Raw genomic sequence first — 11,397 nt, 5'->3', positions numbered from 1 at the left:
ACTGTTATAAAGCTGACTGAGTCCAGCAATTTTTGGCAGTATTCAAGAGTAAAGAACCAAGGGAAAAGATCAGCAGTGAGTATACCTACAGGTCCTTTGATTGACTCTGTTGGACTTTCAGGTCCAACAGACAGTAGATCATGCATTAGGTAGTTCCCACCATCTACCCTGAGATCACCACAGGAGGACAGGCACCATTTGCATTCCGTTCCAAGTGCTCTCTCAATGCATTTCAACCCCCCACCTCCAATGGCCACTATCAAGCTAGGGGAGGAAGAAGGCGCAAACACCAAAAGGAAAAGCTACTAGTTTATATAGATAGATATATAGATATATAGATATTGATATATATTGTGTTTACATAGTCCACAAGTTAAATGCAGGTATCCATAAGAAGAGCATTAACAATAAAAATACAATCTGTGTGTAGCCAAGTACAGAGACTTAAAATGGTAAAACAGCAAAAAGGATCTCACAAAAGTACAAATATACAGTACAAATTGATTTATTTAAAACAGTTACAAAAAAGCACAACAAAATAGAGATTATCCTTAGAATTATTAATGCTTTGTTAAAGATCAGGTAGGATTAGAGGGTAAGAAATGGTATTGGGTGGGGGGAGCACCTGACTAGTTCTAAGGCTTTAGATACAATGCAGTTGATTACATATTAATTCAGCCATTACATACTGGGGATAGTAGTTGGGGGGGGGATCAGTAATTTATCTACAGGGAACTCCTACACAAATCAGATCCAGACCTCCCCAGTGCTGTTCTGTACTCCTTAGGACCCTAAAGCCACCTGGATGACAAAATTCCCATCCTTTCTCCACCCCATTCCCTATCCATATATTCCTTCCCCTAAGGTGCTGTGTAAGCCGAGAGCAATCTGCTCTCTGCAGCTGGAACATATACTGTTTTGACTACAGGGATCCTGTATGACTAGGAAGTTTGTAGGGGACAGCCTTATTTTAATACTTCAAGTTAGCCATGAGTACAGTCAGTCTGTTCCCCAACACAATCTAGATTCTGTTGAATGCAAGTATAAAGCAAATAAGGGATTTACCCTGCCTTCAGCAATACCAGCAGCTCCCTAACCCTCACAGCTCACAATTACAAGCAAACTCCCTGTCTAGGGAGTGGGTGTAAAACCACTGTGTCATCAGTTCTTTCCCTCTCTCTGAAGAACCCAAGTCCCCATGACAGTCTTAAAGACAGAATAAATGCTTGCAAGTTTGACAATAGGTAAAGGCACAAGGGCTGCTGCCACATACACTGCAGACAGGAACCCAGTTTGGGGCCATCTTCACTGCCGGGCATTTGCAGTGGAATGGCTTTGGGATCACACAGACTTGGAGTTTGCAATCTACTATGGGAGGATTTAGGCTTATCAGGAGAACTAATAAAGAAACCTTTAGTGTGAAAAGTGCATTTATTACTACTGTTCCTGCTGGGAGGGCTCAGCAGGGCAAACTGCACCACCTCTCCTTCTGCCCAGGCACTGTGCATAGTCTGCAGGTAAGGAGAGTGCAGCAACCTCTAACATCAAGGGCCAATTCATCCAAGGCCCAGACCAGGCTTCTGGTCCAAAGATGGATCCTAGAGTTGAAAGAGCAACTGACAGCTGCAGAGACCCAGACGCTTATTTTATTATTGCATAATGTGGGAGACCTTTCCTACCCCAGGGAAGCTGGAGAGCAAGGGCTTCCCGGCAAAGGGCTATTAGGTTCCTGATCAACATCCAACCTAGTAGGGTTCAGTTCTTCAACTGTAGTGTACACTTTTTCCCATCTGGAAAGTATTGTAGCTTCAGTATGGTTTAGTAAACTTAGCCCTAGGAGGTCAAGACATCGCTCTAAAACTTGGCCTCTGTCCTATTTACTTTGCTTCTAAGACTGTGGCCTAATCTTCCATGGCCAATTCAGTAACTAGTTTACCTTTATTCAAATGGGCCAGGGCCCTTTCCCAGTCAACCCATGTCCACTTTCACCTCCAATGTGATCACTCAACTCTTCAATATGCCTACTTGTTGCAAGTTCAAATCACACCACAATCCTGTGCTTCCCCTAAACCACCTATGTAAAAATAAAACTAAAGCCCACTGGAGAACTAGTTCAGCCAAACTTTAAACCCTCTCTTAACACCAGAATCCACATAACTATAGCTAGATGAATCTCACTGAGATGCTGGCACAGAGTCTAACACGGTTCCTCCTCACTCAGTTTTCAAAACAGGATTCAAGGTACCACAAGGAAAAGAAGCTAATACAACAGAAAATATCCACTAATAGGACTACTATTTTCTCCCTCAAGACAGGCAGATCTTTGGAACCAAAGGGCTCCTAACAGCACTGAAGTCATATCCCTTTGGATTCACCAGCCCACCAGCAGCATTTCATACCAGCCCTATTAGACATGACTGTGCTATGCAATAACACTGGCAGAACACAGGTAAGAAGGGACAAGGTGTCTGGATTTAATCTACATGGCTAAAGACACAGAAGGACAGAGAACTACAGTGGGCAGCAGGCAGGACAGTGAGCAGACAGCAGCAGTGACAAAAGCAGCACAGAGCAAAGCCTGTGGTGTTATGACCAAGAGTGCAGAAGGTTCAGTCCAGATCTCTGGGGGTCCCCTCCCCTCCAGTACAAGTGTTCAGCTCTGAGTTCCCAGATCCCTTCCCCCATGAACCCTAATTTTGATAGGAATGATGATCTAAGACTTAGGTGATTACACATGCTTTATCCGGTTCCCTTTCTCCCAAATTGTATAGGCATTTCTGTACAGGGCCAGAGAGTTAGCAGTCCTCCCTCTTATCCCTCAGCTCTGAGAATAACCTATTAACTAGGGATGGGACTGGCCAGCCTTTGTCAATTGCCCATTTCCCAAAAGCTGACATTTCCTATTAAAATGCTTAGTCTCCAAAAACCATCCTCTTGTCTCTTGGAAACTTAGGTAATTTCTATAAAGAGAAATAGAGCATGCATTACTCTTATTTCTCATGCCTAGAAGAAAAGACTGAACCACAGGGAAAGGGCAAGAGCAATGCCACAGCTCTGACCAAGATTTAGAGCACTGAGCTTCTCTTCCTAGGGACCACACTTTATGATAGATACTCTGCAGCTCAGCGAAATCAAGTACTAACATAAGCATGGCACAATATTAGGGAAACTGCTGAAAAAGCTTCACCAGCAAAAGACACAAAAGGAATCACAGCAGACAGGTCAGGGCTCAACTTGCCAAGGTCTCCCAACAATTTCTCTTTCCAGAGTTCAGTGGAAGGATCCAGGTTGGGAAGTCACAATAAGCCTGAGTGGAGGGTGATTTGACTTAAACTACTTGGCCTGTATCTGGTCAGATACAAGTATGCTCCCACAAAGAAGCAGCTCAGTTGGTATCTGTGCTGGACATTTCTTGAGCATCTACTGTATGCATGTCACTATATTCAGTTGTTGAGCCTTCCTATGAGGAAGGATGCTTATATGAAACTCATGCACACAATAATCCCTAGGAACAAGTTGCTCAGGAAAGGGCCAAAGATGAGGCATTCTCCTAAGGCTCTTATCTGAGGGAATTCATTAAGACTCAACCCCACAAACCCCTGCTGTAGGAAACTAGCCAGAAAAAGCAGCATTCAGGGAATTGGGGGACAGAAAAGGGAAAAAACATGATCTCAAATGCAGTACAAAGTTGGTGTGTGGTTCCGACACAAACCAGAGACAAGTACTTGTGGTCAGGTCAGCAGCTTTCTTTGGATGGACTCCCAAAAGCTCACTGACCAGGTAACTGCTCTCAAGGTTTGAAATAGTGGAGTGTAGGGCTTGTAGCAAACAAGCCAGTCTAAGTCAGTCTGTTCCCCCAGGAGAACAACCTTTAGCACCTGAACACTAAGAATGACTCCATTCTCAGAACTTCCCCTCCCCCCAGGAGGTAGGTAAGATTATTTATCCCCATTTGGCAGCTGGGGAGGAAGTGAAAGAATGAGAGGTCAAAAGACCGTTGCCTAAAGTCTTTTGACAGAGCAGAGCTCAGACCTCAGAAGATTGGGACTACTGATGACAGGCCAGCCCTTGGCCAGTCCAAGTATATCTATAAAGGAAATGCCAGGATCATACCCTGGGAGAAAACTAACCAGAGAGCTGTGTAGACAATACCCTGAGTTGCCTTCAAGAAACTAAAGACCTCCACCCCCACCCCCCAAAAAAAGACCACTCACCCACCTGGGTAGGGGAGCCTAAATCCCAATACCCATTGGAATCCCACGATCTAGGTTGACAAAAGTTGTGGGAGGGAAAAAATGTGGGCTTAAGACATAGGGAAGCAAATGCAACTAAGATTAAAAATACTCTGCAGAGGAATACACCACCACAAAATGAAACACACTTCAGGTACTAAAATGTCAAAAGAACTTAGAGCTGGCTGGCAGTGGGAGGGGACATCATGGAGGCTCCCAAATACTAGGAGAGGCAGTGGAATAAAGATGGGTGTGTGGGGGGGGGTCATGTAAGAATACCAGAATGGGAATTGTCCTGCCAGGCACATTTGCCCTGGCCCACGGCATGGTTCCCTTTTTGTTTCTCCACCAAGCTATCTGGCAGTGGAAGAGGCGACATGATTTTGAGTTTTTAAAAACAAAGATTTTAAAAGGAGGAGATTACTAAGAAGGAAACCAGAGACCCCTACATACCAAAAACTAGAGGTTTTGGTCAGAGTGGACAAAGCCAATTTTGCAGAAAAGGAAAGGCAGCACAGCCACACAAGGCCCAGATCAAGACACCATGCAGAGGTCAGGGTAGCAGAAGGGTGGGGGCAGTGCAGGCACTTAGGCACAACATAGACAGACAATGGAGGGGTGTAGGTGCCTGAGGAAAAGGGTCCACTGGTTCTATCCAAAGTCACCATTACCAACTGGAGACTCAATGAAATCTCTAAGCAGGCCTGGCATGCTGAGTAGGAGCTTTGTTAGGTCAGCCACCTTTCTAGAAATCTTGTGTAGAGCCCAGTGACCTGATGGTCAGTCTTTCCCCCACAGTTCCCTGACTGGGTCCCCAGCAAGGAAGTCCTTCACTCTGAACCCTGGAGGGGCTTCTCTCTCTCCTGGCCCCCAAGATGCTTGAAGCCTTGTAGGAGGAATGGTGAGGAGATGGGAAAGGGCTGAAGCAGAGGATCAAGCAGAGTTCTATAGATGAGTGCTCCTCCCCCACAAACCCAGCCATAGACATCTGTAACAAAATCACCCTTTAAAGTGCACATCTCTCACAAGATGGGTTCTGGGTGGGAACCCTCTTATTTCTAACCATGGGGCTTCCTGCCCTCCCACCACAAAAAAGAAAAAAAAAAAAAAAGAAACTTCAGACAGTTTTACTGCTACTATAAGCTGTGGATCATCATTTTTGGCTCTTTCTTTGCTCCCTCCCTCTGCCACATCCTCCCAAAGATGTACTCCCCCTTGCAGAAGCTAGGGATGGAAAGAACAGGGAGGCCCTGATTTTGGAATGTTTCTTATCCTGGGTGCACCCCTGTCCTTCTTTGCCCTAGGCCTGCTGTTCCCCATCACAGCACCCTCTGGGGCTGTCCTGAAAGGATGTTATGGGGTAATGAGCAACAGACCCTACCTTGGGAGGCTGTCTTCATGTCTCCCCATTTTCCCCAAATCTCACTGCCAAGAGAGCCATTCCCTGCTCTGCGTGTGCAAATCCTCTGCCTGCTCATGATGGGGCTCACCTGTGGGGTTAAAGTCCCAGTCCTGGTTTGAGAAAGAGGTTCATTTTCCCGCATTGGAACGCCCTTCGATGGACAGTTTGACCTCCTGTGGAATGAAAGAGGGACGGAGCATTGCAGCCCGTGCCTCCTCCCCTTGCATGCTGTATCTTTGGAAGCTTGGGGCTGGCCAGCAGGCCTGAGCACCAGGCTCAGGCTGAGAGGGCTCTACTGCACAGGAGCCCTCTCCTGCAGGCTGGCTCTTCCCCTCACTGTCACATAGGTCTCTGGGCCCCAAAACTGTCCTCTCAGGCCTTTCTTGGGGGGTACCCAGCTGGCCTGGGGGAACGCAGCTGGCCTGAGAAACTGAGTTACTGTTCAAGCTCTGTAAACTGATAGAGATGCAGACATCTCCCACCTGTAGCCGATGGCAGGGCAGAGAGAAGAGTTGTGCAGTCCGCCCAGGGCTGCAGGAGGACCAACCCTGGCCGTATACAAAGAAGGGGTGCTCGGGGGGCACCTCAATGCTCACTTTGCTCTGCTGCTCACCAACTACGAAGTGCAGCATGACAAATCCAGGCCACTGGCTCTCCTGAATGTCGACAACTGTGCTAGAGTCAATCTTCAGCCCCCCACTCACTTCGGCACTGCGCACAAAATCCTGGGTCTGAAGATCCTCCACCCTCTTCAACTCCCCTGTAGCCAGCTGGATGATGGCGCCTTTCATGAAATGGGAGGGCAAGTGAGAGGAGGGCGGCGTTGGCTCCTTGTCTAGGAAGGTGACTCTGGCTTGCATGTCCAGACTTGATGCTACCAGGATCTCCGAGCCCACAGGCAGTAGGCCTGGGTCAGTTCCAGTGGGCACCAGGTTGCCATTGGCTACAACCATTGCTTTGGGTAAAGGTCTGTGTTTCACCGGTTCCTGATGGGACTGAGGGTAGAACCCACAGGCTTGATTTTTCTCTGCCAGCTCTGTAGGGTTCCTGGCTGACCCTCGTCCCTCACCCTGATGGTCAGGGGTATGATGGGACAGGTTGAGAGGGCTGGGTTCATCCTTCCTCTGAGCTGCCACTGCACGATAGTCCTGAGAAGCTAAAGCACCAACCACCCGCTGGACCTCGAGGTCAGTGTCTGGGGTCCCTCGGTGTACTGGCGCCACCACCTCCACTCGTGGAGTCTGAGAACCTGAAAACAACTGTCCATCCACCACACATTCTGCCACTGGAACCAGTCCTTGACCTTCACCCTTGCTGCTGGGGGATTCAAGGGCTTCACTTTCCCGTCTTACTAAATTTCGCTCTCGCAGTCTATGTCCTCCATTGGCAGCAGTTGCTTCTAGAGCAGACTGACCCTCCTGAGGGGTAAGAACAGGGCTGGCACCTGCTGGAGGGGTTTCATGCAAGGTATACCCAGCAGGTAGTCTAGACATCTGATAATAAATGGGCATCCGGCCTGGAGCGAGGTCCAGTGGCTGAGTACTTGAGTGATGTGGCAACTGGCCAGGTGAGGAGGTGGCAGAAGGGGCTTTGTTAAATGAGTGTGCCGGGGACGAAGCCTGTGGGGGAGGAGTGGCTTCTTCTGCCAGGAGTGAGGCATATGGCACAAAATGTGGAAGGTGAGAGGTGGCAAGGTTGGCAGAAGGAGAAAGGAGGGGACTTGGTAGGAAATTAGGTGGCACAGCATAGGGAAGGCTATAAGGGGACCCAATAAACTGCAGTGAGGTGGACGGGAGCTGAGCATAGTGGATTGGGGGATAGTGGATTCCTGGATGTTGAATCAGTGAAGACGCTACATTAAACGTGGGAGGCAAGGGGCTCATGTTCACCACAGACGGGAGGCCAGTTGGTGAAAAGGTGGCAGGTGGCACAGCCACCTTATATAGCATGCCATACTGATCTACCGTCAGACCAGTGATGGCCTCAGCTCCATCACCCCCCAGGCTGACTCTGGCTCCAGCCTGGCTCTGCCCGGCCACCACAACCCCTCGGGACCATTCAGAGGCATCACCGGAGGGTGTGTGGTTTGTGGAGCAGCTGGTAGTTCTCCCCATATCCTCGCTGGTCACAGGGAGGTCTCGTTTCTTTGGTGGAAGGCATTCCTGACTCCTCTCATGAACAGGTTTCATATTGCTTTGTGGTGTTCCTGGAGCCTGGAAGGGGTTGGCTTGCTCCTTGGGGCATCAGAAGGGGCTTCTCTGTAGCTTCCCTGCACCCTTCTTTGCTGCTGGCTGGGGTGCCCACATCTGCTAGGGAACAAATCAAAAAGAAAAGTAATCTAGGGAACCAAGTCAAAGGAAATAGCAAGGACCGTGCCCAGAGAAGAAGATGTAACAGAGAGGACTAGTGGAAAAGAAGGCATGAGAAAGGGGCAGACAAGCAGGCCATCTCCTCATTCATCAGCCTAGGACAAGAAACAGTCAGAGAAACCACGAAGCACAAAGATACAAGGATGAGCTTTCAAGATGTATAAATAACCTCAGGGCTCTACAACATCCAGACCAACAGCTTCCTAACTACTTTCTCCCCTCATGAGGACCCTGACTCTTCTCATTCTTATCCCTTAAGGGGGGATTTGAACACACGGTCTTTGTTGCTGGCTCTTTTTCCTAAGTTTCTCCTTTTACTACCAAAGACTAATGTTTCATCTTCTTTCCCTGAAAGTATGACCTCATTCTTGCTTCCTTTCCCCAGCCTAATTTAGGTTATGATCTCACCTACTCACATCACTCCCATCCCTCCTACCCTGAGACTAGCTACACTCCTATCCTCCTTTGTTTCATATCACCTGTACCTGAAGTTTGCGTGTCCTTTTAAAATTTTTTTCTGTTTAACCTTGCTTCCTGGGATGCTGGAGTGACTCAAATGGTAGAGAGCCTGGCTAGCAAGTGTGAGGCCCTGAGTTCAAACCCCTATACTACAAAAATCAAAACAACAACAAAAAAACCTTGCTTCCTAAACATGTTATGAACTGTAGTACCTTTTTGCACCGAGAAACTCTACATCCCAACTTGGACAATGAAACTCTTCTGACCTCAAATAAACTTCCTGTTCCCTAGCATAGCAAGACTTTTATTGGCCACCTTCAATTTGCCTTCTTTCTCTTTCTCTCTCTCTCTCTCTCCTTTTGCCAATAGCTCACTTTCTATTATAGGTCTAGACACTACTTAATAAAATTCTGGTTCCATTCCTCCAAATATACTTGTTTGTTTCTATCTTAGGTCTCTATGACTCATAAGAAAGTTCACTATCTCCTTTCTCCCACTGTCACCTTTCACATATGCTTTTATGCTCTGTCAAAAGCATCTTTTTGGTACGAACACATCAATGCATATGAACTTTGCCACCTATTTCTTCCAATTAGGTTCCAATGTTTTGGATCTGAGAAGAGTTTTCTATGATATCACATTCTGTTCTGTTTTCCCACTGCTGCATCCCAGATGTTCTTCTGCAACAAGGAATCCATAGTGCCTGTATTACCTGCGCTTCTGATGGTGCTTCTGGGCAGCTGTAGTAAGTGTCCTCCCGGCTGACCTGGGAGCCTAGAAGACAGAAATAGGGATGGAGTAAACCTGACCTCTGACCTCCCCAGGGTCATTATGAAAGGAAATCCAAAGCCGCAAAAAATTTAAAATCCACAAGGATTCCACGCCTCATCTTCTCCAGAGACGACAGCACATTCACTCACAGTGCCCAGGCAGTTGAAAAGAAAAAAAAGCCTTCTCTTAAACTCTAATTTGTAGGAAGACATCCCTGGAAAGAAATTTCCATGTGTTAAATTTAATTTCCTTTAACATTATATTCTTCATTGTGTACCTTATTCTGCAAAGGTTAAACTTACACAAATAAAAATGAGAGACTTAACACTGTTGCCATGTGAACAATGGGAAGCAGGGAATTTCACCTTTATTCAGGGCCTATGAATACACAGATGTGGAGGTTATTTAAATAGGAGAGGTGGCACTAGAGGAAAAAGACCATTTATGTTTCTGGGGCAGAAAAAGAGGTCGGGGGGAGTCACTCAATGCAGAAACCTTCTCAACGGGTTTTCAGAGTTAAAAAAAAATGGACTCATATGTGTATGTGTAAAATTTTCTGTGTGACAACTTTACACCAAGTGCTGAATCAGGTTTAACAGAAACTGAAAACATCACTTTGGTCCTCTATAACTAATAATGAGGAAACACCACTACCATTAAACTATCAATATCTGAATCTACACTTGCCAGAAATGTCAAGTACTTAAGAAGTGAGCCTTAACCTCTGAATTCAGAGAAAACAATACTGACAAGTACGCTGAGAAACGACTGACTGTCTTGCCCAGTCCCACGAAGCAATGCAAGCCTCAATCCAAACTGAAGGCAATATTTTACCTTGTAAAATCGGTGTGATGCGAGCACACACAAAAGGAGGAAAGATGGGAAAACCAATTCCTAATTCCACAAACCAATCACATAGCGGGCACAAGTCATGCATTCCTTCTCTGGCGGTAGTTTCAGAAAGTGAAAAGCAGTTAGCATTCCCAACAGAAACTGGGGTCACTCCTAGAATGATCCTTGCTTTCTGCAGCTAAAACGCAGAAGAAAACCTGCCTCGAGGTCACGGAAGGGTTAGCAGACACAAGCTAGTAAGAGGCAAAAGGACGAGAGCCAAGTCTGTACACTAGGTTCCCACAAGGCAAAAAACGTTTCAGAATCTGAAACCTTTGCCGATGGAGGAGCTTAGAAGAGAATTTCTCAAGGGGAAGATACAGCTTATGAACCCAACTGGGGTTCCGGACCAGAGAGCTGCCGACAGAACCGAGAACGAAGCTTCTCATCACGATTGGGTTGAAATCAAGAGGCTGAGCCCCGCGGGAGACCCCAATTCGCAGAGGACTAGACGTGCGCCCGACAGAACCCGAGAAGCTTAGACGAGTCTCGGGGTTTGGGCTTTCCGTGACCCCGCAATCGTAGGTCTATCAAAGGTAAGGCCTGAAATGGGGGGTTCTGACTTCAGAGTAGGGGTCGGCCTTCAAGGCACCCTCGCTTGCAGAGGCGAGGCCCCGCAGGCGACGTTTCCTTGTTTGGGGGCCCCTTCCCGCTCCAAGGACTGGGACATCCTGGCCCGCAGGGGCAGCGGAGCCTGAAGCCGCCTTCCAGGCCCAGCTGGAGAGAAGCGTACGCAGGGTCTAGGCGCGGTCTCTTTCGCTCCCTCTGTCCGCGCATTTAGGGCCCAGCCCGGTGGGGCAACCGGCTCCTAGGGGGCCACTTTCCTCGGAGCTCCGAACCCAGACCTGTTTGGCCTCAGGCCTGCCCGGTGGCCACCACTCCCGACGACACTCACCGGCCCATCTCACAGCACTCCCCGGGCTCCTCCCGCTTGTCCCGGAGCCGCCGCGATCGCGGCCTCCGCCATCCCCGGCCGCGGAGCCGCCCCACACCCAGCGCCCCCCCAGCCGGGCGCCCGAAGATGGCGTCAAGCGCGACCCGCCCCCGGCGCGGAGATACTACGTCACCACCCGGGGTGGGGGGGCGACGCCCAGGAGTACCCAGGAGGGGAGAGCCTGGCCACCCGCCCATCGTGTCCAGCGCCCCCTCTGGTGGGAAAACGAACTCCTTTGCCTGAGAACTGATCACGTGAATAGATAGGGCTGGACCCAGCCCCTTCGCTCTGACCCTACAATGACCCTTCCATCTTTCCACACCAGTAAATTCTGGGGTT

General features: G+C 48.4%; 1 protein-coding gene across 2 annotated transcripts; it reads right to left on the bottom strand.

Moving 5' to 3' along the window:
• Positions 1-291: 291 nt before the first annotated feature.
• On the bottom strand, positions 292-11,158 carry Atxn1l (ataxin 1 like). Of its 2 annotated transcripts, none has more exons than XM_020176128.2 (3): positions 11,020-11,158; positions 9,175-9,236; positions 292-7,943 (listed from the first exon to the last, which is right to left on the bottom strand). In XM_020176128.2, the coding sequence occupies exon 3, from the start codon at positions 7,821-7,823 to the stop codon at positions 5,763-5,765; it is 2,061 nt and encodes a 686-aa protein (XP_020031717.2). In that variant the 5' UTR covers positions 7,824-7,943; positions 9,175-9,236; positions 11,020-11,158; the 3' UTR covers positions 292-5,762. The 2 variants fall into 2 exon arrangements, with proteins under 2 accessions (XP_020031717.2, XP_020031718.2); XM_020176129.2 differs by having other exon boundaries at positions 292-7,940.
• Positions 11,159-11,397: the final 239 nt, after the last annotated feature.

Source organism: Castor canadensis, chromosome 15, assembly GCF_047511655.1.
Source record: "Castor canadensis chromosome 15, mCasCan1.hap1v2, whole genome shotgun sequence".
NCBI lineage: Eukaryota > Metazoa > Chordata > Mammalia > Rodentia > Castoridae > Castor > Castor canadensis.
This window is presented reverse-complemented; position numbering and strand designations above follow the sequence as displayed.

Bases quoted from the DNA above. Each gene is read 5' to 3' on its own strand.
- Atxn1l (XM_020176128.2), bottom strand. From the start codon at position 7,823: ATGAAACCTGTTCATGAGAGGAGTCAGGAATGCCTTCCACCAAAGAAA.